Source organism: Cervus canadensis, chromosome 25 (assembly GCF_019320065.1).
Source record: "Cervus canadensis isolate Bull #8, Minnesota chromosome 25, ASM1932006v1, whole genome shotgun sequence".
Lineage (NCBI taxonomy): Eukaryota > Metazoa > Chordata > Mammalia > Artiodactyla > Cervidae > Cervus > Cervus canadensis.
Genome location: NC_057410.1, coordinates 26422526 through 26447999, shown reverse-complemented (window position 1 = coordinate 26447999; position 25474 = coordinate 26422526). Strand labels below are relative to the sequence as shown.

Here is a 25474-nt window from a genome sequence, read left to right as displayed (position 1 = left end):
TATTGGGAGCATGGAGTCTTAGCCACTGCCCCACTGCCTTGTTTGTACTACTGCTGATCAGAATCCAGTCACTAGTCTGTCATTCCTAATCTCTCTTTCAACTCTGGTGCTTTACCCTTGTCAATGGTGTTTTGCAATCATAAGCCTAAGTGTGGAATTCTTCATTATTCTACTTGGAGTTCACTGAACTCTTTGAAATCTGATGCATTTTTCATCAATTCTGTAAAATATTCATTCATTTACCTCTTCAAATTTGCTCTTCACCAACTTCTCTATTACTTCCTCTGGAATGCCAATAAAATATTCTATACCTTCTAATCCTGTATTCCACCTCTTTTTGTATCAATCTCTCTTTCTTTCTTATTTCCCACATCTTTGTCTTCCTGAGAAATTATATCCTGAGCAATTTGAGATCTTTCTTCCAGTTCACCAATTCTCTCTTCAGTTGTTTCTAAGATGCATTCAACTTCTACAGTAAGTCTCTAAGTTCTTTCTACATTTTCATTTCAGAAGTTCCTTTTGGTTCTTTCCTCAAATCTATCCAATCAATATTTTGTTTTTTGATCATCCTTTCAGCGTGTGTGTGCACTCAGTTGCTCAACTGTGTCCAATTCTTTGCAATCCCATGGACTATAGCTGTCTCCTCTATCCATGGAATTTTCCAGACAAGAATAATGGAGTGGGTGGCCATTTTCTCCTCCAATCCTTTCAGTACCTTCCTTCTTTCCTTGGCCATACCACCACAACCAGATTGAACCCGGGCCTGTTGCAGTGAAAGCTCAGAGTCCTAATCACTGGACCACCAGGGAATTTCCAGTAGCTTCCTTCTTTTAAACATTCTAATTATATAGTCTGTATCTGATAATTCCAGTATGTGTAATATCCAAAATCAAAGGGTTTGAGTTTCTGCTGAGATCTGTTTTTTTTTAATGCTAAACCATGTTCATTAAGACTTCCGTGTTTTATGATTTTGTTCCACACACTTGTTTTCTTTGAATCTTTATTTGTGGGAATTTTAATGGTTGTTTAAAATGTGCTCTTCAGGAGAGGATTTGTTTTCTTTCTGTTGGATGACTACACAGTAAGACTATCAATCTGGTATCACTTAAATTTTTCTTTAAAATCTATCTATCTGGTTGTGCTGGGTCTTAGTTGCACCAAGTGGAAGCTAGTCACCTGACCAGGGATCAAACCCAGGGCCCCTGTATTGGGATCATGGAGTCTTAGCCACTGGACCATGGGGGGAGTTCCCATGACTTAAAGTTTTCAATATGGGTTTTTGGAGAACAAGAAGTAGTGGGAATTTCAGCCCTACCTTGCATCAAAGAGGATTTGTGGTTAATATAAGACCCCTCTTTGCACCAACCCAGAGCCAAGACTAAAGCTGACCAGTTTTCTTTTTCTCTAATAGAGCTTGTTTTTTCCGTTAGGGTGCTGTGTGCTTCAGTGAAAGATCCTGTGTGGCACAGATAAGACCCAATGCAGCCAAACAAACTGGAAATGGTGATCCACTCCAGTACTCTTGCCTGGAGAATTCCACAGACGAGCCTGGTGGGCTACAGTCCACGGGGTTGTAGAGTCAAACACAACTGAGCACGCACGTCAGCATAACACAACCATGCCTGCAAGCTTGGGGTAGATAGGGTCAGGTGTAATTAAGTTTGAAGTTTCAGGGCTTCCCAGGTGGCGCTAGGGGTTCGTTCCCTAGTCCAGGAAGGTCCCACATGCCAAGGGGCAACTAAACCAATGCCCCACAACTACTGAGCCCATGCTCTAGAGCCTGAGAGCTGCAACTACCAAAGTCATTGCGATGAGAAGCCCTCGCACCACAACAAATAACAGGCCCCATTCACCACAACTAGAGAAAGCCTGTGTACAGCAACAAAGACTCAGAACAGCCTAAAATAAATAAATCTAAAAAAAAAGAGAGAGAAGAACAAAGTACTAATACTGGCACTTTAAAGCTAAACTGAAGAGGAATTCCAACAATTAAAAGTGTACTATGGTATAACAGACAAAAATTTACTCTACTCTGCCACCTAGTAATTATGCAGTCACTGATCTCAGCTTCCTTGTTTTAAAAAATGTAATGGCTGCTCTACCAAAACTCCTTATGTTTTTACAAACCCTGGACACCTGCCTTTGTCTTGGTCACTACTTCTCTTTCCTTCTTGTTATTTGTACATACTTCTAATTTGTTACCACTGTAATAGTTTATTAAGTGTTCTTTACAACAAGGCACTGGACTCAATCAAAAAAGGTAGCTGGGTCATCCTCTACTATTTCAGCTATTAAAATAAACCAGGCTGAGAGCAGACCTTCAACTGTCAATCTGAATGGAATAGTAGAGGCATAAGTGCAAAAAAAAAAAAAAGAAATTAATGTTTAGATACTGTATTTACCCTTCTGATGTGACAGAAAATCAGAGTTGATACAATCTTCCTTTTTTTCATATGCCTGTTTAAAATAGAAGTCTTTTATTGGAGTGCTTCTTGGCTTATGATTTCAGGGCTGACAAAGGCTTTCACAATAAACATCAAAACCAATAACAAAATGTCAAACCTAGCAAGGAAGCAAAAGCATCTTTGAAGTAGCACCAAAGATAAATAACCAAAGCAACATCTGAACTTAGTGATGTTAATTGACAACTGTTTCATACCATAATTAGCTCAGGGAAAAGAACAATCAATTTCCTAATAGTACCACCAGCTAGCCCCGACAGGACAGGTACACAGATAATTTTTAAAAACCTCTATGGAGGGCTTCCCTGGTGGCTCAGTGGTCAAGAATCCACCTACCAATGCAGGAGACACTGGTTTGATCCCTGATCTGGGAAGATTCCCCCGTGTCACAGAACAACTAAGCCTATATGCCACAACTACTGACCTGTGCTCTAGACTTCAAGAGGCACAACTTCTGAGCCCACATGCCACAGCTACTGAAGTTTGAGTGCCCTAGAGTCTGTGCTCTGCAACAAGAGGAGCCACCGAAAGAAGCAAATGCACCGCAAATACAGAGTAGTCCCCACTTACTGCAACTAGAGGAAAGCCCACGCAGCAACAAAGATCCAGCACAGCCATAAATAAATAAGTAAATAAACAAAAACTATATTAAAAATAATTCTATGAAACCTTCCTGACAGTTAAGACTGCATACTTCTTCCACAGCAAGCAGTATAGGTTCAATCTCTGGCCCAGGAACTAAGATCCCACATGCCCTGCAGCAAGGCCAAAACAAAGAAACAAAATCTCTAATTCCCTGGTAGTCCAGTAGGTGGAACTCCGTGCTTCCCCTGCAAGGGGCATGGGTTCAATGCCTAGTCAGGGAACTGGGATCTCACCAGTTGAATGGTGTGGCAAAAAAAAAAAAAACAAAAACAAAAACAAAAAACACCTCTAAGTAGCAATTTTATTTTTATTTTTTTAGGTAGCAATTTTAGAAAGCAAGTCATCTTTACATTTGCTCCTATGCAGAATGCGAACAGTGCATGCTTATTAGTATTCAGAATCCACTCTGGATAAATTAGACAGCAAAGTAAATAAAAGGTAGTGTCACTGTCACTGGAAAGGCTGAAAAATTAGATGCAAAGGTAATCTCACTCAAAATAATGTTGCTGAAGTGGCTTGATGAGGAAATCACTATCCATGCCACCATCAAGTGGTAAATGCCAAAAGTCAAATCCATCACAACTTTTATTATTACCAGTACCAATGTTACTTCTCCATCAGGAACTCAACCTTGCAACTATTAACTCTACTTAAAGCTGACCACCGCTACTGCCATTCCTGACTACAAAATGGAAGTTAAGAATAGAACCCTCATTTTCCTACACTGTATATATTTTCACCTGTATGTGTGGTCTGACTATCAGCTCTTAGTAACATGCCTGCATCCATCAAGGTATAAGGGAATCTTGGAATTTGAGTTTTGACTAGTACGGTCACTGGAGAGGCCTAACTCATTATGCAGACATTTCTACAAATATAGAAAGCTACTCAAGAGCTGGGAGACCCCAAATATGACAAAGAGACTAAGACTAATATTTAACATACAAGATATTAATATATTGTCCCATATATACTTATTTATAAATAAATATACAATATTGGGGAACTATGATTTTTTTAAACTTACCTTTTACTTACTGATGGGATGTACTAGTTCACTGAGCATTTAATAATCACTCAAAATAATTAACTAGATGCCTTTCAGCAATATACTACCGATAAATGTGATGTCTCCCTTGCTAATGGTGCCAAGAATAACCAAAGTGTGAGGTCTGTGGCATATAGACAGCAGTACACCTGGGCATATTTATATTTTTCACCAGCCTAGTTTAACAGTACACTTGAAAAGCCATTAATGTACACAAGAAGACATATAAGAATGTATATTGCAACACTGATCCCGTTAGTCAAAGACTGAAAACCACCTAAATGTCCACCTATAGACAAATGGTTAAATAAAACACAGTGTATTTCATAACACAGAACACTATAAGCAAAAAAAAAAAAAAGACAAGTCTACATACATCAATGTGAAAGTGCTTCAAGGCATATTGTTCCATGAAAAAATTCAAGGTGCAAAACAATAAGCATTTTTAAATTTATATTAACAAACACATAAAATCATTGTACAGATAAGCATATTGGTATGTAAAAACAGAAAAGGTCTGGAAGGTTACTATTAACTGCAAACTAGTTAAAGATCTGCCAAACACGGAAGATGTACTAAAACAAGCAGGAATAATCAATTGCAAAATGTGAATTTTAGGGAATTCCCTGGTGGTCCACTGGTTAGGACTGTGTGCTTCCACTGCAGGAGTGTGGGTTTGATCCCTGGTTGGGGATCCTGCATGCCACGCATCACAGTTTAAACAAAACAAAAAAAAAAATCTGCAACACCTACGTAAAGCAATCTGTCAATACTGATGTGAAAAACTTTTAAAACATTCACCATATGAGCTACCACAGTAAATGTTAGTCTAAGAGCTTCACACACAAGAATGTTCTTTATAGAATTACTCAACATAAAGAAAATTTGGAAAATGACAACGTCCATCAAAAAAACAAGTTGGTGTGCCTTTCTATAACAAATAATCTTTAAAATGACACAATAATGAACCCGACAAGTCAGTTTAACAAGAACAAAAACTTATTTTTCCATCTGAATTCTAGATAACCACCTTTGACTCATCTTTTGACTAAGGTTTAATAAAGAACTCCATAAAAATCCTTATCTCTCCCACAGAACTAGAAATAAGCCCGTGAGGCTACACAGTTATATAAAACATCTATTAAAGGATGTAAATTATCTAAGTGCATGCTGAAACTATCTGCCAACATACACATGTCAGCACACACATACTCACAAACCACCACAAAAATATTCAAATTGTCAGTGTGTAAAACTAACAGATCAACACTTCTATTTCTAAGCAATACATGTCATTACTGAATAAGCCAAAAGCAGTCTTCATGACTGACCCATTTTATGCTAGTTCCTATCTGGGAAAAGATAAAAAGGAAAGGAAAAAAAGGAAACATCAATTTCTTGGCAAAACGATACCCTCCGGTCAGAAGAGAGCAGTTTTAAGGTAACAGAACCAAGAGTTAGGAAAAAGTCACCATAAATATGGCAAAACCATCTCTGTGGTCATACACAGATTTGACCACATATGTTTGGTCAAAACATAGATTTGTTTTACTTACCTATTTACTATTAGAAACAGAAATCCCATGCCACTTAACCCTACAAATGCTGAAAAACAGAAATAAAGTAAATAGAATGATTAAACTCATTTGCCTTATGTCAGATCAATCATCGAGGTTTAATTTTTACATCTCCAATATTGAGAGGACCACAAAACTACATTAAAAAAAGAGAATTCCAGCAGTTACGAGTCTGTGCTTCCACAGCTAGGCGGATGGGTTCAATCGCTAGTAGGGGAACTAAGATCCTACAAGCTGCACAGGTGACCAAAAAAAAAAAAAAGACAAAACAAACACCTGTCATTTCATCCAGCATGAAACTTCAGAGTCCTACTAGAATAGGCTTAGGGCATTTTATAAAAAATAAAAATGAAAACTGGGAAATTTTCACCCTTCTCACAAGGAAGGACAGTGAGCATTTACGAAACACTGAATTCATCTTCATAACAACTACATTAAATTTTATCATCTACATTTTGCAGATACGGAAAAACTTACTTTACCTAAATGTAATCTACCCAGGGTTACATAGCTAATAGAGACAGAGCCAGAATTTGAACCTAAGCTGTCCAGAGAGTGCCACTACACTACAGTGGCTCTTAACCACTATACTACAGTGCCTCAGAGAAAACTTTAAGACAAATAGTTAACACTATTTAAGGACTATTGCAAATCTCCTTACCAAATCAAACAGTCCCTGGCCCAAAGGCTAGTTAAGAGTGGTAACAATACAGAAGAAATGGATACAGAAAAAGAGCTACCAGATAAGAACTAGAGTACTCAGGGCAGAAGTCAATTGAGCTCTGCAATGGTTTCTATCTTAGGGCCATGGTACAACTAACTTCCAGTTAGAAAAGAAAGAAAAATGGTAGTCTGTGCAATAAAATTTACCCCTTATAACAAAGCACTTATCCTAACTTGAATTATTTCGTCTGCAAGCTCCACAATGGCAGTGACCTCATCTATGGTTTACCCTTCTCTAGCACTCTGAACAGATCAACAATAAAATTTATATGCTATATGCGAGTTTCTTAAACTGTAGTGCTTATAAGAATCATCCGGGGACTTTTAAGAAAAAGGAAGATTCTGATTCAGCAGTTCAGAGATAGGGCAGAGAGTTTGTATTCTAACAAGTCCTGGGTAAAGAAGTTTGCTGAGGCTCACACTTTGAAGAGCAAGGGAACTGGACCACCCTAAGTCATATGCCAAGTTGTCAAAAATCAGGATTCACTTATTCCACACCCAGAAGAAAACCTTAAGTTTATTCATCAATAAAGCTATAACTGCTGGTCCTCCACTATTAGAGGAAAAGATAAGTTCCCTAAATTCTCACTACTTCAATCAGATGACAGATGATGACTGCTTTAAAAAAAAAAAAAAAATGAGGCTGCCATAGATTACCAGCTTAACTTTTGGAGTCATGGATTGCTCTAATATATAATCAAACAGACTACTTACAGAAAGTTCTACTGAGATTAATGCACCACCTTATTGTTAAAGATTAGGAACCCAACTGATAGGTATTTAGCATTTAAATAGTCATCAAAATAAAGAAGGCAATGCCAAAGAATGTTCAAACTACCACACAACTGCACTCATCTCACATGCTAGCAAAGCAATGCTCAAAAATTCTCCAAGCAAGGCTTCAACAGTACATAAATCAAGAACTTCCAGATGTTCAAGTTGGATTTAGGAAAGGCAGAGAAACCAGAGATCAAATTGCCAACATCCTCTGGATCATAGAAAAAGCAAAAGAATTCCAGAAAAACATTTACTTCTGCTTCAATGACTACGCTAAAGCCTTTGATTGTGTGAATCACAACAAACTGTGGGAAATTCTTCAAAAGACAGGAATACTAGACCACCTTACCTGCCTCCTGAGAAACCTGCATGCAGGTCAAGAAGCAACAGTTAGACCCGGACATGAAACAATGGACTGGTTCCAAATTGGGAAAGGAGTACATCAAGGCTGTACACTGTCACTCTGCTTATATAATTTATATGCAGAGTACATCATGAGAAACGCTGGACTGGATGAAGCACACAGTGGAATCAAGATTGCCAGGAGAAACACCAATAACCTCAGATAGGGAAAAGACACCACTCTTATGGCAGAAAGCAAAGAGGAACTAAAGAGCCTCTTGATGAAAGTGAAAGAGGAGAGTGAAAAAGCTGGCTTAAAACTCAACATTCAAAAAAGGAAGATCATGGCATCTGGTCCCATCACTTCATGGCAAATAGATGGGGAAACAATGGAAACAGTGACAGACTTTATTTTCTTGGACTCCAAAATCACTGCAGATGGTGACTGCAGCCATGAAATTAAAAGACGCTTGCTCCTTGGAAGAAAAGCTATGACCAACCTAGACAGCATATTAAATAAAGCAGAGACATTACTTTGCCAACAAAGGTCCGTCTAGTCAAAGCTATGGTTTTTCCAGTAGTCACGTATAGATGTGAGAGCTGGACCATAAAGAAGGCTGAGCGCCAAAGAATTGATGCCTTTGAACTGTGGTGTTGGAGAAGACTCTTGAGAGTCCCTTGGACTGCAAGGAGATCAAACCGGTCAATCCTAAAGGAAATTAGTCCTGAATATTCATTGGAAGGACTGATGCTGAAGCTGAAACTCCAATACTTTGGCTACCTCATGTGAAGAGCTGACTCACTGGAAAAGTCTTTCCCTGATGCTGGGAAAGATTGAAGGCAGGAGAAGGGAGAGATGACAGAAGATGAGATGATTGGATGGCATCACCAACTTAATGGACATGAGTTTGAGCAAGTTCCAGGAGATGGCAAAGGACAGGGAAGCCTGGCGTGCTGCAGTCCATGGGTCTGCAAAGAGTCAGACACAACCGAGCAACTGAACAACAACAAAATACCAAGTCATTTTACTTCAAATTGGTCATCTGATAAAGTCAACAGCTAATTATACAAATGAGCTCAAAAAAACCTCAAAACTCAAATACCAAAATAATCCTTTTCAAAAAAGGACAACTTTTAATTTCTAGTGTGTACAGTCAAGTGAGCAAACCATTTGTTATGGAAACTGAGATGAGACTTATCTTTCACAACTAATATGTGAAAGAAAACTCACATATATTTATTGTGTACCAGACACTAAGTGCTTTACATTGACTGTCAATCCTCTTAACAACTCTTTCAGACAGATAATAAGTACAAATATTATCTCATACTTTAACATTATCCTGAATTTACAGATAAGGAAACTGAGAAACATGTGTTAAACAACCTGCACAAGGTCATACTAGAAAGTTGCCTAACCTAAGCAGGCAGCCTGGCCCCAGAGTCCATGTTCTTAACCATTCTTTTATGCAATCTTTCATATAACTGTATCTTATCATTATTACTCAGTCACTGCCCTATTTTTTTTCCTTCCTCCAACTCAAAAGAATAACCCTATTTCCCTTAGCTAGCTCAACTGTAATTCTCAATGCCTTCAACAACAAATACTTTGATACCAACTTAGAACACTGTCTTGCCTTTTTAATGATATGGGGGAAAAAACTTGCCAACAAGCACACAGTGAGCCTCTAATATCTTCTGAAAAAAATTATCATACAAACCAAGACATTTTTGAGATTAAAATGGGACAGCTGTTCCAGAAAACAGGTGTACACTATGACTGTTCAGGTCAAAACGGGAGGTATGGCCGATTTTCCTTGTTTTGCAGTTTGTAGTATCCAGTGAAAACACTGCCCAACTCTACACTAGATAAACCCTTGATTACTTCTGACTTTCCCGTCCTGACACAGAAAATACTCTTCTCTTTCCTCAATAATATATAAACCAAACAAAACTTAATTCCACATCCTTGGCTCTCTGCCTATGCTCATACCATACTACTAGTAATATTCATCTAAAGTATTCCTCTGTCTTTAATTTGGAGCCAGTCATTAATACATAGAGAAAGATTTTCTAAACTAAAAATTGGTTCAAATGTCTTGACAAGGCAACGGACAAGAGACGAAGCATGAGTATTATGTGATATTCAAATTACTTTTCCTTACATTTACTTACACTTACACATTAGAAGGGTTTCCCTGGTGGCTCAGAGGTTAAAGCGTCTGCCTGCAATGCGGGAGACCGAGGTTCGATCCCTGGGTTGGGAAGATCCCCTGGAGAAGGAAATGGCAACCCACTCCAGTATTCTTGCCGGGAGAATCCCATGGAGGGAGAAGCCTGGTAGGCTACAGTTTACAGGGTCGCAAAGAGTCGGTCACGACTGAGTTACTTCACTTTCACTTTCAAAGTATAAAAACTTTAAGGTAATTAACTGCTTCGCCTTACCGAGAATCAGAGCAAATTAGTAACAAGCCTAGGATTAGGCAGAACTCAAAAGATACATGTGTCTCTTTTTTAATATAAATTTATTTATTTTAATTGGAGGCTAATTACTTTACAATATTGTAGTGGTTTTGCCATACATTGACATGAATCCGCCACAGGTTTACATGTGTTCTCCATCCTGAACCCCCCCTCCCACCTCCCTCCCCATCCCATCCCTTTTGGGTCATCCCAGTGCACCAGCCCCAAGCACCCTGTCTCATGCATCAAACCTGGACTGGCGATCCATTTCACACGTGATAATATACATGTTTCAATGCCACTCTCCCAAATCATCCCACCCTCGCCCTCTCCTTCAGGGTCCAAAAGACTGTTCTATACATCTGTGTCTCTTCTGCTGTCTCATATATAGGGTTATTGCTACCATCTTTCTAAATTCCATATATATGCATTAGTATACTGTATTGGCGTTTTTCTTTCTGGCTTACTTCACTCCGTATAATAGGCTCCAGTTTCATCCACCTCATTAGAACTGATTCAAATGTATTCTTTTTAATGGCTGAGTAATATTCCATTAAATCAGTGCTATCACACAGTAGTCTTTGCAATAAACAGTGCTACTATCATGTAGTTTTAATAAATTTCCCAGAAATATCTAATACATAAAAGTAAAAATTTCAGTCATTTGGAAGGCCATATCCTGGACAATTTACACAATGACACACTTGCTGTGATGATCAAATGATAATGTCTGTCAAGACTTTACCTAGACTATATTGCAAACAAGGTTTACTGTATCACATAAACACCATTAACACAACCTAAATAGTAGAAGAATCACTCTCAAACTACAGATAGGAAGTTGCTCAAAAAAAGCTGTCACTTGCCTCAGGTCATAGCTAACATTTGATCCCAGGATTCCAAACCAAAACCCTTACAAAAAATCACAGTTCGAAAGTTTAGAACAGAAACTGGAAACCTCCCTCAAGAATGAACTTTAAAGAAAACACAACTTAAGCAAAATGCAGAATATAGGAATGATAAATTAAAATGCTACAAGCACTATCAGAGCTGGAGTCATTTTTCATTTTCACTTAAGAATACTCTCGAAGTGGAAATTAAAAAATCTTTTTTAAGACTTCACAGTGACAGCGGCATTAGTTTCTCCATTTCCTCTACTTTCTGCTCCTCTGCAATACAGTCACAGACCCCATCTCTAACCACAGGGTCAAAACCTTTTTTTTTAAGCTCCTAGGTATGACACAGTGATAAAGAATCTGCCTGTCAATGCAGGAGATGCAGGTTTGATCCCTGAGTCAGAATGATCCTCTGGAGGAGGAAATGGCAACCCACTCCAGTATTCCTGCATGAAGAATTCCACAGACAAGAGGAACCTGGCAGGCTACAGTCCATGGGGTCACAAAGAGTCAGACACAACTGTGCCAATTGAGCACACGCGTGCACACATGCAAAGACCAAAATTATAGATTTTAAATATTCATGTCTAGTACTTAGGAACATTTCCATCAGCTGAAAAGTAATATGGAGCAGGGAGACAGCCTGAACAAATCCAACCGGATAGAAAATAGTTGAATAGCAATATTTCTAATTTCCAGTTTTTCACATGTAATTTGAAGCACCTTGAGGTACTTCTACATCTTTATATTCACTTCTGAGCATGCTATTCCACTTTTCACACTATGAAAATAGAAAATAATTTCTACTTCATTTTCAATCCATTACATCTGAAAGTATTTCTTTGAAAATGTCTATCCATTTAAAAATTCTGCATCCAGAATTTTCCAATAAATATTCCAAACTCAAATTGTTCAAAAACTTCTCAGCTATTTACTTATTTATTACTTCCTGGCAATCAGTTCACAATTTGTGTAGACATTTTCTTTTTTTCAGTCATTTTTGAAAAATCATTTTCAGTCGGTGATCTCTAATAACTTTTTATAAATACAAACCTATTTAAGCTAATGGGGAAAAACAGTACTGTACTGAGGGTAAAAGACACAAAACTATTCATAATTACTGCAACATAATATCAATTTTTATTATCAAGGCAAATATGTCACTTATTTCAGATTCTAAGGCTAATCTAAAATTTAAAATGTTATCACCTAAAAGAGGCAGAAAAATTTACAAGTCAGATAAGTTATTTTAAAAATTGTGTAAGGGACATCCCCTGGTGGTCCAATGGTTAAGAATCTGCCTGCCAACATAGCGGACACAGGCTCAATCCCTTGTGCAGCCACAACTACTGAACCTGTGAGCGCTACAGCCCATGCTCAACAGGAAAAAACACCACAATGAAAGTCCATGCAGCGCAACTAGAGAGTAGCCCCCACTCATCACAACTACAGAAAGCCTGCACAGCAATGAAGATACAGAAATAAATAAATAAAATACTTTTTAAAATTGTGTAAGATCTGGGGGAAGGGAGAACAGGGATTTACTGCTTAATGTGTACAGAGTTTCAGTCTTGCAAGATGAAGCTTCTGGATAGGGATGGTGGTAGTGGTTGCACAACAATGTAAATACTTGTAAGTTCTTAATACAACTGAACTGTATATTAAAAATGGTTAAGATGATACATTTTATGTATACTTTCCATAATTAAAATTATTTTTTAAAAATTACGTGAGAGTATTAAACATCCTTGAGTATTTATTTTTAGAGAAAAACTCAAACAGAGACAGAAATCCAATTAAAACATTGCCAAACAACTAGAGCAGACATAATTGGCTGGAAATATTGGAGGGGGGAAATGATCTGAATAAAATGTTAGCAAACTATAAAAATATGAAAATAACTGCAAACTGTCTCCTCAGTGCTCAAAAACTTAAGTAATTCAATAATCACCAGAAGAACACTGCACATTGCTGTTTCAAACTTTCAGAATTTTTGTAACCAAGTATGTTGGAGCAAGTTTGACAATTTGGTATATTATCCAAAAGTTTTTACCTCTACAACAAAGACAGACACTGTATGTGTCTACTTCAGGACAGAGGTGAGATAAAAACAATAAACTACTGAAGTCGGTATAGACCTTTGCAAGATCAAGTTTTTAAAAAGTTACATCTTAAGTATTATTTAAAATAGGATTCCTTGTCTGCCTATAGATTTCTGCAGTAAACTGCAATATGAGGAGGCCATGGCAACCCACTCCAGTATTCTTGCCTGGAGAATCCCTATGGACAGAGGAGCCTGTCAGGCTACAGTTCATAGCATCGCCCAAGAGTTGGACACGACTGAGCGACTAAGCACAGCACAGCACATACTGCAATTCAGAGTTCTAACTCCAGCTTCAATACTCACTAGCTGCATGATCTTGGGCAAGTTTCTTTAATTTTCTGTGACTTAGTTTATCTCTAAAATGGAGGTAATAATGCTACCTACTTCATAGGTAGGTTTGAGTTGATGTATATAAATGTATACATGCAGCAAGACTCAAGAGGCCTGACACACAGTAAGCACAATTTATGTGTACACCACTATTATTACAGTATTATCATTACTATCCTCTACCCCACTGATTCCAGTTATAAAATAATTAAGCCGGGGTCTCTCCAGAAAAATGCATGCAAATAAAAGACTTTGAACACAACTGCAGAGGACTCATCGATCCTATATTAGAGAACTCCTATTCAAAGCAACTTGGTTTGTAGTCAAGTGGTTATTAACGTCCTTGGACCTTTTCAGTAGTCATTAACCTATGAATCTCTTCTCAGAATATTTTTAAGTATATGAAAAATGCAGAACCACAAAATAAATTACAGTTACCAAAATATTTTAAAATGTCTACTTTAGACATTTACCTACAATAAATAGGTAATTATTTTTTTTTCCCTCAACCAAGTTCTGTGTTTGGGGACCCAGATTAGGAACCCTTGGGTCACTGGAGAGTAAGTGCAAAAATAAGTTTTGGAATCAGTGACTTGTGTTCTAGAAGTCAGACTTCAGACTTTAGTCCTCACATTATTTACACCTGAATGACCTTGGACATCAAACTCATTTAGAATAATTCCTACATCATGAGGTTACAGGCACTGAATATTAGTTAATAAAATGCCAAAAGGCCAGTGTGTTATATTTTACCGATTTTAATACCATGTAATTAGACCCAAATATTTAGTGCCATTGTTAATTTTCAGGAAAACTCATTATATGTAAAAACAAAAAAGTGAAACAACGACAAGAAACTAAAAGTCAAATATTGATTCACAAAGAAAATGATTAATGGAAATATTAGTTATATGTAACATTAAGTGAGAGTCAGGATTTGGCATCAGAATGACCTGTATCTAAATCCCAGCTCCACTATTTTAGGTTTACTAAGTTATTTAACCTCTCACCTCAGTTTTCTCATCTGTAGAACACTGCAATGTTGTTTTAGAAATAAGAGAAGTTCAGCTTAAGCTGTCAATAAATGGAGCTATTACTAAGGTTCACGTTTTAACAAAGCCAAAGCAATCAATTTGGAACTCAAGTTTGTTTTGGAATTCATCTTGATATGACTGGAACTTCACAGTTTTTTGCCGGGTAAAACACATACACTTAAAACCTGCAGCATTTGCTTGGCGTAACATTCCTAATACAAACTGGTGCTGTTTAAAATCATATCTGATTTCTTATTCTGCCCAAGGAAATCAACGAGGATTAGAAAAACCAAACAGACTCAATAACTTAAAATCTTTTCATGATGTACTTGGAATGTTCCAGTGAATGTTTATTATCAATGTTGAAATATTCTAAAAGGTAGCTTGCCTCTTTAAAATCCAATTATCAGCTACACCGTCGATTAAAAAAAAAACCGTAGAAGCCCGTATTTATGTCGGAATATTACGGACTAAGATTCTTCCCTTCGTCTGAAAGAAACCAGCCATAGACTGGCCCTGGTTCCCGACCCATTATACAACCTGTAAATTCCTTCTCTTATTGAAAAGATTCTTTTTATGGGCATAGTGAACAAGTGCCAAGTTGCGAAGTTGCAGCTTTGCTGGTTTGACGTTTTCACAATGCAAGAACAATACGATCTGGAATCTACTCAAAGCATTAGCCAGGCAGTCAGCTGATGCTCACTGCACACAAGAGAAAGACAGAAATAAGAGAAACCGAACCTTGTATTTATGTAAAACAGGTATCCACTACCTTGAAAACTAAAATAAGCCAACAACAGACGTTCCGGTTAAAGTAATAAAAGTGCTGCAGCCCATGGGGTCGCAAAAAGTCGGACACGACTCTGCGACTGAACAACAAATTGTTAAATAACAATGCAAAAAAAAAAAAGCTTTGCCCGAACTAGGTTTCGCTCGCTCTTGGAATTTTCCCTGTAAAAGGCTCTTATCGGTTCATAAAACCGGTCCCTCATCACGGAGTCGCTGCCTGAGTAACTTTTATAAAAGGTCAAAGCGGTGCCTTTCAAGGCTTCCAAATCCTACAGGCTTTCTCCTTCGTTCACAGTAACTCGCTTTCCACCCACAGAACGTTCCAGAGACGAAGGATGGGGACCAAACAAAATCTGGTGGGGGCTGCTAGAAAGAGGCTTTCAACTTTCTTTTCCAAACACTCAGACGGAATTTCACCTTCCTCCCTCGGTGGCCCCACATGTTGCTCGCCTGCTCCCAGAGGGCCGCGCGAGGCCTCGCTTCACCCGGAACGCGCCCACCTGATTACCCTTCTCTCCCCAGACTCCGCCCTCCGCCCCCCCACCCCCAGCTCGCCTCCTTTAGGAGGTCCATATGGGACGCTTTCCCCTTCCTCCGATCCTCACACCGCACAGACAAGCCTCGATTCTCCACCTCCGGTTCTCCCCCACCAAGGCACTCGCCCCCCCCTCCCCCGCCTCCCAAAGTGCGGCGAGCGCGCAGCGCGGAGCCGCGGGCCTGCACGGCCCAGGTGCTGTGTCAGCCTGTCTGCCGGCTCCGCGCCGTGTACGGCCTGGAAAGTCACATGGCGCTGGGACTGGCCGGCGCCTCCACACTCCAGCTCTCCTCAGAGCACGATGAGGTTCCCAAGTCCACTCACCTCCACGAAGAGCAACATGTCTTCCTCTGCTCGGCCCAATCGTTCTCGCCAACGCGACTCCAACTGGCTTACAGGCCCGAGCCCCAATCGCTAGGATAAGGACACTCGCCTGGCCCCTCCACCCGGCAGCGGACCCGGCTCCTCCCCCGCCGTCAGCCGCTGCGCCCTGACCCGCCCCGTCCCACCTCCCTTGAAACAGCAACTGTTTCCGGCTCTAGAGAACAATTGCTTCCGGGAGAAGAGAAAATCCTCGGCGCGCTCAACTTTTGCACTACCTTTTCCAGCCGCAGTTTGGACTGTACTATCATCTGACCTGGGGGTGGGGAGGATTGAATCTATCAGAGGAATGCACCATTCTGTGCCACGGGGGTGTGGAAAAATTTTACGGGCGCATTTTATCCCTGGCCCATCGGAGAGTTACCATGGTCATAGTAACTCCTTAGTTTCTCATGACCCAAGACCTAGATCTGATAAAAGGCCGAGACTGTGCAAAGTGTACTGAAAAACGGCCAGCCCTACCGAAAAGGCGGTGACTCGCAGAAAAAAAGGAGAGAAAGGAAAAAAAAAGCAGCAGTAATGGTAAACATATTAACAGCAACCCGTTCACATTAAAGGCCTGGCACTATTCTAACTATTATATGTGAATTAGTCTAAACAATTCAACGCGATAATACTGTTATCCCCATTTTACTGTTGAAGGAGCCCTCTAGGGCTTCCCTTGTGGCTCAGTTGGTAAAGAATCTGCCTGCAGTGCAGAGACCTGGGTTCAGTCCCGGGGTTGGGAAGATCACCCGGAGAAGGAAATGGCAACCCACTCCAGTATCCTTGTCTGGAAAATCTCATGGACAGAGGAGCCTGGTGGGCTACAGTACGTGGGGTCGCAAAAAGTCGGGCACGACTGAGCAGCTAACACTTAATGGGAGGGCGGGTTTCCCTAAGACACACATTCGAAGAACTTTGCCCCACGTTCTCTTGAATCAGGTACCCACATCTTTGCTCAGTATGCTGTTTGGTAATATTAATACTTTGTCTGGATAGCCTCTTCATTGATGTCCTGCCATCAATTCAAATGAAATACAATAAAAAAATTTTTAATTAATCTTTATAATTATCTATCAGATGATCCAAATTTTTTATCATCTTTAGCCACACTTACTAGGATTTATCCCTCCCTTAACAGTCTCACTTCTATATCTTAACTCAGACATTTGTTGTTTGAAATAATCATGTCTTGATTTTCAATATATTTTTTCTATTACATTATTTTAAAAAATCTTCCTAAATTGAAGGCTTCATTTTCACCAACTGCTATTATATCCAATGTAATCTCACTTGTGTGTATGCTCGCTAAATCGCTTCAGTTGTGTTGGCCTCTGTGTGACCCTATGGACCGTATCCCGCCAGGTTCCTCTGTCCATTGGATTTCCCAGGCAAGAATACTGGAGTGGGTTGCCATTTCTTTCTCCAGGGGATCTTCCCAACACAAAGATTGAATCCTGATCTCTTGCATTGCTGGCAGATTCTTTACAGTCTGAGCCACCAGGGAAGTAAATTCAAGATTACTTCACTTCAATTAAACCAGTTACTTTTCCCCTGAAATACAAACTCAGCACTCACCTCCAAAGCCATGGCTCAAGGTGTCTCCCCTATCTGGAATACCTTCATTTGTCAATCAACCTTCTCTCTCCATAAGGTTTTCCCAAAGACTCCGTTCCTCACAGATCTCTTCTTCATGTCCCTTGTTTAGCACTTGAATATTATATTCTAACTTAAATTATTTTTTCTTTTTTTGTTGTTTTCCAGTTTATTCACAGGTATCCTATCATATATTCTTCACAGTCTAGGATAATGGTAGCCACATAGTAGTATCTCAACACATGCTCGTCAACTTGAAGAGATTTTTTAAAATTTGTTTTAAAAAGCCTTCATTGCCAGTTGCTGATGAATTCCATGCTGCATAAAAAATATGAGGGAGAGAGAAAGCACAATAATACTAAATTAGTTTAGTTGACCAGCATGTAGGGTGCTTTGTGAATGCCTACTAGGGTAAGCAATGTAAAGGAATCAAGAGGAATTAAGTTATTAAAGGACCTCATAATCTAATAGTATTATCAACAAAGTAATTTAATAGATTAATTGATAATGTCAAGGAATATTGGGTAATGATTGACATTTTAGTGAAACCTCACATTTCTAAAAACAAATAATTCTCCTTAATCGTGGCCCTTTCAGAAAACATTATGAACTCCCTTGAATAAATAGACTTAATTGTGATTTATAGGAAAGGAGGGAGTGATATTTTATGGGGAGGGGGAGGAGGGTATAATCTTAACAATAAAAGAAAGTGCTCTGGACTTAGAGAAGTTTCCACAAGGAAAGGAGTTTTAATATTTATTTATCTACTTACTTACTTATATGGTTGCACTTGGTCTTAGTGGAGGCATGCGAACTCTTAGTAGCAGCATGTGGGATCTAGTTCCCCTGACCAGGGATCTAACCCGAGCCCCCTGCATTGGGAGCACAGAGTCTCAGCCACTGGACCACCAGGGAAGGAGTTTTAAACTGTAATGAATATCCAAATATTTTAGACAGTTTCCATGGAAGTACTGAAAAAGAGTATGCCAAACGTTAGATAAACCTAAAGTACAGGCACTTCCCTGGTGGTCCAGTGGTTAGGAATCCGCCTTCCAATGCAGGGGATACAGGTTCCATCCCTGATTGGAAATAGGATCCCACATGGCACAGGGCAACTAAGCCTGTAGGCTGCAACTATTGAAGCCTGTGTGCACTAGAGCCAGTGCTCTGCAACCAGAAGTCTGCATGCTGCATAGAAGAGCTAGCACAGCCAAAAACGGAAAAAAAGAAACCTAAAGTATAGCATCTGGTTTTGAGAAGTTCAACAACTAGTGGATAGAAACAAATAATAAATAGTTACATTTCAATAAGTACTATAATAGGAAGTTTACAAGGTATTTGGGACCAGAGGGGAGGGATAACTTAGACAAGGGGGTCTTAAAGAGAAGGGAAAATATTTATATATTGCTTGATACTTTTTAAAGACAATTACATTGTGATCCCCTGTATCCCTTTCTCCAAAGGACTGAAACAAATTGTTTAAATTTACAAGTTTTTCAACAAGCACTCATAAAGTACTCATAGTTCTCATAGAGTAATTGGTATACATCTACAATTTGTATAAAATCTAAAACCTACAAAATGATATTACATATTTTATGAACACAAACACCTGCAGTAAAACTATATAAACATAGACTAGACATAAATACATCAGATTTATGCTTCTTATGGCCCTAAATACATCAGATTTATGCTTGTTATTGCCCTCTGAAAATGGACAAAGGGGAAGGAAGGAATCTGGGGAGAATAACAAATGTTATCTCTAATGCTTTATTAAAAAAATATCTGAAGCAAATATGACAAAATGTTAATATCTCTTCATTCTAGCTGATAGTCACATGGCTATTTTTAATATTACTTTCTGTACTTTTTTGCACTTTTTTAAATTAAAAAATAATCTATATAGCCAACAAAACCATCTCTCCTTTAATTTCTCTGGTGTCCAAAATATTTTCACCTCCTCTACAAAGGAGCTGCCCAAAGTGATTTTTTTCAGTTATAAAGCAGCCTCTAAGCATACCCTTCAATTTCTCAGCCAACTATGGAACTTCAAAGCCTTCTTCAGTCAGGCTCCTTGAATAAATGAGCCACTAGGCAGTGCAAAGAGTGTGATCTTCATCCAAATACTATCTTCCAAGTTACTACAAGTCTAGGAAAAGTTGAGGGGCAGATGAGGAAGTTGTAATGCAATTATTCCATTACAAGCTTAAACATTCTTAAGCAAAACCTCAGGAAGAGAGAAGAATCAGGAGTTAAGATTGATATACTAGATCTTGAATTCTAACACCTAGACTTTAAGCTCTTTTAAGCAAGGCTATATTGTCTATTTCTTTTATAGTTCCTGTTGTCTATTCTTTCCTACCCACCCTCCCCCCTTTACCCACTACCATCACAGCATATAGAATGCCTAATTCTCTGCATACAGTAAGCACTCTCTAAGTATTTGAGTCAATGATAATGTCACAATGGGTCTGTTATGACATCACCAGGACTGGAACACTATGGGTAGGATCAGGGTACTCCACAATCTCTGGGAGCAAGAAAAGCCTCTTCTAGCTTCCTTGTGGATGGCTTCAAGGTGTTTGCCTATATTTTGTAAAAAATGAAGAAATAAAAGAAAATCACTCAACTATCCAAAACGTTTATCAAAATGTCAACTGAGACAAATGATGAAGATGAAGCAGAAAAAGAAACTTTGGATTTCACCAAAATGTACAAAACTGTTCTACAAAGATCAGAGGTTCCTAAGCTTGAGATTCCATTTGCAGTTCAGGATGTCTTCAGTAGGATTGAGCAAGCACAGGTCCAGCGAGCCAGAGAGGTAGGTAGTAAATGACAAGTTTATAGATTGCAGCTTTCTTTTTAAACTTACCATGAGCATATACTTTTCTTTTTTTCAAAGACTCACTTTGTTTTCATGATATTTGACTGAAATAACTCTGATTCTGGATCAGTCAGTATAGTTCAGTCACTCAGTCATGTCCCACTCTCTGCAACCCCATGAACCACAGCACACCAGGCCTCCCTGTCCATCATCAACTCCCGGAATTTACCCAAACTCATTTCCATTGAGTCAGTGATGCCATCCAACCATCTCATCCTCTGTCGTCCCCTTCTCCTCCTGCCTTCAATCTTCCCCAGCATCAGGGTCTTTTTCCAATAAGTCAGTTCTTGGCATCAGGTGGCCAAAGTATTGGAGTTTCAGCTTCAGCATCAGTCCTTCCAATGAACACCCAGGGGTGATTTCCTTTAGGATGGAGTGGTTGGATCTCCTTGCTATCCAAAGGACTCTCAAGAGTCTTCTCCAACACCACAGTTCAAAAGCATCAATTCTTCTGCACTCAGCTTTCTTTATAGTCCAACTCTCACATCCATACATGACCACTGGAAAAACCATAGCCTTGACTAGACAGACCTTTGTTGACAAAGAAATGTCTCTGCTTTTTAATAAGCTGTCTAGGTTGGTCATAACTTTCCTTCCAAGGAGTAAGCGTCTTTTAATTTCATGGCTGCAATCACCATCTGCAGTGATTTTGGAGCCCCCCAAAATAAAGTCAGGCACTGTTTCCACTGTTTCCCCATCTAATTGCTATGAAGTGATGGGACCAGATGCCATGATTTTAGTTTTCTGAATGTTTAGCTTTAAGCAAACTTTTTCACTCTCCTCTTTCACTTTCACCAAGAGGCTCTTTAGTTCTTCGCTTTCTGCCATAAGGGTGGTGTCATCTGCATATCTGAGGTGACTGATATTTCTCCCGGCAATCTTGATTCCAGCTTGTGCTTCCTCCAGCCCAGCGTTTCTCATTATGTACTCTGCATATAAGTTAAATAAGCAGGGTGACAATATACAGCCTTGACGTACTCCTTTCCCTATTTGGAACCAGTCTATTGTTTCATGTCCAATTCTAACTGTTGCTTCCTGACCTGCATACAGGTTTCTCAAGAGACAGGTCAGGTGGTCTGGTATTCCCATCTCTTTCAGAATTTTCCACAGTTTATTGTGATCCACACAGTCAAAGGGTTTGGCATAATCAATAAACCAGAAATAGATGTTTTCTGGAACTCTCTTGCTTTTTTGATGATCCAGCGGATGTTGGCCATTTAATCTCTGGTTCCTCTGCCTTTTCTAAAACCAGCTTGAACATCTGGAAGTTCTCGGTTCATGTATTGCTGAAGCCTGGCTTGAAGAATTTTGAGCGTTACCTTGCTAACATGTGAGATGAGTGCAATTGTGTGATAGTTTGAGCATTCTTTGGCATTGCCTTTCTTGGGATTGAAATGAAAACTGACGTTTTCCAGTCCTGTGGCCACTGCTGAGTTTTCCAAATTTGCTGGCATATTGAGTGCAGCACTTTCACAGCTTCATCTTTTAGGATTTGAAATAGCTCAGCTGGAATTCCATCACCTCCACTAGCTTTGTTATAATGATACTGCCTAAGGTCCACTTGACTTCACATTCCAGGATGTCTGGCTCTAGGTGAGTAATCACACCATTGTGATTATCTGGGTCATGAAGATCTAACAGAATGTGGTCCACTGGAGAAGGGAATGGCAAACCACTTCAGTATTCTTGCCTTGAGAACCCCATAAACAGTATGAAAAGGCAAATAGGACACTGAAAGATGAACTCCCCTGGTCGGTAGGTGCCTAATATGCTACTGGAGATCAGTGGAGAAATAACTCCAGAAAGAATGAAGGGATGAAGCCAAAGAAAACAACACCCGGTTGTGGATGTGACTGGTGATAGAAGCAAGGTCTGATGCTGTAAAAAGCAATATTTCATAGGAACCTGGAATGTTAGGTCCATGAATCAAGGCAAATTGAAGTGGTCAAACAGGAGATGGCAAGAGTGAATGTCGACATTCTAGGAATCAGCAAACTAAGATGGACTGGAGTGGGTGAATTTAACTCAGATGCCCATTATATCTACTACCGTGGGCAGGAATCCCTTAGAAGAAATAGAGTAGCCATCGTAGTCAACAAAAGAGTCTGAAATACAGTACTTGGTTGCAATCTCAAAAATGACAGAATGATCTCTGTTCATTTCCAAGGCAAACCATTCAATATCACGGTAATCCAAGTCTATCCCCCGACCAGTAACGCTGAAGAAGCTGAAGTTGAACGATTCTATGAAGACCTACAAGACCTTTTAGAACTAGCACCCCAAAAAGATGTCCTTTTCATTATAGGGGACTGGAATGCAAAAGTAGGAAGTCAAGAAACACCTGGAGTAACAGGCAAATTTGGCCTTGCAGTACAGAATGAAGGAGGGCAAAGGCTCATAGAGTTTTGCCAAGAGAACGCACTGATCATAGCAAACACCCTCTTCCAACAACACAAGAGAAGACTCTATACATGGACAGCACCAGATAGTCACCATCGAAATCAGATTGATTATATTCTTTGCAGCCAAAGATGGAGAAGCTCTATACAGTCAGCAAAAACGAGACCGGGAGCTAACTGTGGCTCAGATCATGAACTCCTTATTGCCAAATTCAGACTGAAATCGAAGAAAGCAGGGAAAACCACTAGACCATTCAGGTGTGACCTAAATCAAATCCCTTATGATTATACAGTGGAAGTGAGAAATAGATTTAAGGGACTAGATCTGATAGACAGAGTGCCTGATAAACTATGGACAGAGGTTCGTGACACTGTACAGGAGACAGGGATCAAGACCATCGCCAAGAAACAGAAATGCAAAAAAGCAAAATGGCTGTCTGAGGAGGCCTTACAAATAGCTGTGAAAAGAAGTGAAAAGCAAAGGAGAAAATGAAAGATATACCCATTTAAATGCAGAGTTCCAAAGAATTGCAAGGAGAGATAAGAAAGCCTTCCTCAGTGAGCAATGCAAAGAAATAGAGGAAAACAATAGATTAAGAAAGACTAGAGATCTCTTCAAGAAAATTAGAGATACCAAGGGAACGTTTCATGCAAAGATGGGCTCAATAAAGGACAGAAATGGTATGGACCTAACAGAAGCAGAAGATATTAAGAAGAGGTGGCAAGAATACACAGAAGAAGTGTACAAAAAAGATCTTCACGACCCAGATAATCATGATGGTGTGATCACTCACCTAGAGCCAGACTCTGGATAATAAGCTCCAATTCTTTTTTTTTTTTTAATGATTTATTTAGTCATTATTTTTGGTTGTGCTAGGTCTTCATTTCTGCATGCAGGCTCTCTCTCTAGTTGCAGCGGGAGGGGGCTACTCTTCATTTCAGCGCACAGATTTCTCATTTTGGTGGCCTTTCTTGTTGCAGAGCACAGGCTCTAGGTGCAGGGGCTTCAGGGTTTGCAGCACAAAGTTTCAGTAACTATGGCACAAGGGCACATTAGTTGCAGCTCCCTGCTCTAGAACTTGGGCTCAGTAATTGTGGCTTAGTTGCTCTGCAGCGTGTGGAATCTCCCAGACCAGGGATCAAACCCGTGTCCCTTGCATTGGCAGGTGGATTCTTGTCCACTGTATCACCAGGGAAGTCCCCACCAGCTCCAATTCTATATTAATCACTTTCAATTTCATATCAGAGTTAATCAAGCTTTTTAAGAAATGAATCACATGTGTTACTGAGTTATTGTGATAGAAAAATTAGTCTATAGCTAATATTGATATCTAATTTTAGTCAATAGCTTTCATTTGTTGTCTACTGATCTTTTATCAAATAGTTATTAACAAGAAGAAATGTGATTGACTTCTAGCTCCTTTTCTTTCCCCTGAACACTTCATAGAAGAGGGGTTTATTGGTCAAGATAAATCCAAAGACAGTGCATTTTTTCTTATGTGTTTTTCTAGGAGTTTTATACTCTTAGATTTTATATTTAGGTCTATGATCCATTTTGTCTTAATCTTTGTGTATCATATCAGATATGGATAGAAATTCTTTTTTAAAAACAATTATTCTAGCTCTGTTTGTTGAAAAGACTACTCTCTCCATTAAATTGCGTTTGCACCTTTTTGAAAATCAATTGACCATATATGTGTGAGTTAACAGAGTCTCCAGTCTGTTCTCTTGACTATTTAAGTATCTTTATGCCACTACCACAGTGTCTTGATTACTGAAGTTTCATAATTCTTGAAATCATAGAGTTTTAGTTCCTCAACTTTGTAGTTTTTCAGCTGTGCCCAGCTTCTCTCACATCTGCCTTTTAACTCTTGATCCTCTTCTTGGGCATTTCTCTCAATACTTAAACATTCGTAACCTAAAAATTGTCTTTGTTCACACTACTTTCTCCCTTGCTTTTCCATAGGAAATTTAGAATCAGTCTGTCAAATTCTATTGGGGGAAAAATGTCTACTGGTATTTTGACTGGGAATGTATTGAATTTGTATATCAATTTGGGGAGAATTGAAATCTTAACAATATTGACTCTTCTGACCCCTGATCATAGCATATCTCTCCATTTATTTAGGTCTAATTTTCCTCAGTAGTGAATGTTAAGCCAACCTTACGCTTTTGGAATAAACTATAAATCTTTGCATATAATTTGCTCTTCTGAAAAAAAAATAATAATTTGCTCTTCTTTTTTTCTAGTTTCTTTAAGGACAAGTTGAGGTCACTGATTTGACAACATTTGTTTTATTTTGTTTTGTTTTTAACTATGCTGAGTCTTCGTTGCTGTGCCAGGGCTTTCTCTAGTTGCAACAAGCAAGAGCTACTCTTCATTGCGGTGCACGGGCTTCTCACTGCAGTGGCTTCTGTTATTGCGGAGCACAGGTTTTAGTTACTTCAGCTTGTTAACATTTTTAGTGTTTTGTTCCATATATTTCCCCCTCTGCAAATGAAAA

The 25474-nt window shown here is 39.1% G+C and overlaps 3 protein-coding genes across 7 annotated transcripts in view; 1 reads left to right on the top strand and 2 right to left on the bottom strand.

Annotated features, from left to right (window-relative positions):
• Positions 1-16207, bottom strand: part of LARP4 (La ribonucleoprotein 4) — a 71309-nt gene extending 55102 nt beyond the window's left edge. For 4 of the 5 annotated variants that reach the window (XM_043447343.1, XM_043447345.1, XM_043447344.1 and 1 more), the window contains exon 1: positions 16050-16207. In XM_043447343.1, the coding sequence (XP_043303278.1) occupies positions 16050-16067 (18 nt within the window). In that variant the 5' untranslated portion in view covers positions 16068-16207. Of the gene's footprint in view, positions 1-5711; positions 5761-16049 lie in introns of all 5 variants that reach the window. The other variant, XM_043447346.1, reaches the window with a different exon arrangement.
• LOC122427692 (tubulin alpha-1C chain) overlaps positions 1-25474 on the bottom strand; it is a 1128437-nt gene that overhangs the window by 71581 nt on the left and 1031382 nt on the right. The window lies entirely within an intron of this gene.
• The window catches only part of FAM186A (family with sequence similarity 186 member A), a 74990-nt gene continuing 69853 nt past the window's right edge, over positions 20338-25474 (top strand). The window contains 1 exon segment of the mRNA XM_043447493.1: positions 20338-20508. Coding sequence (XP_043303428.1) covers positions 20338-20508 — 171 coding nt within the window.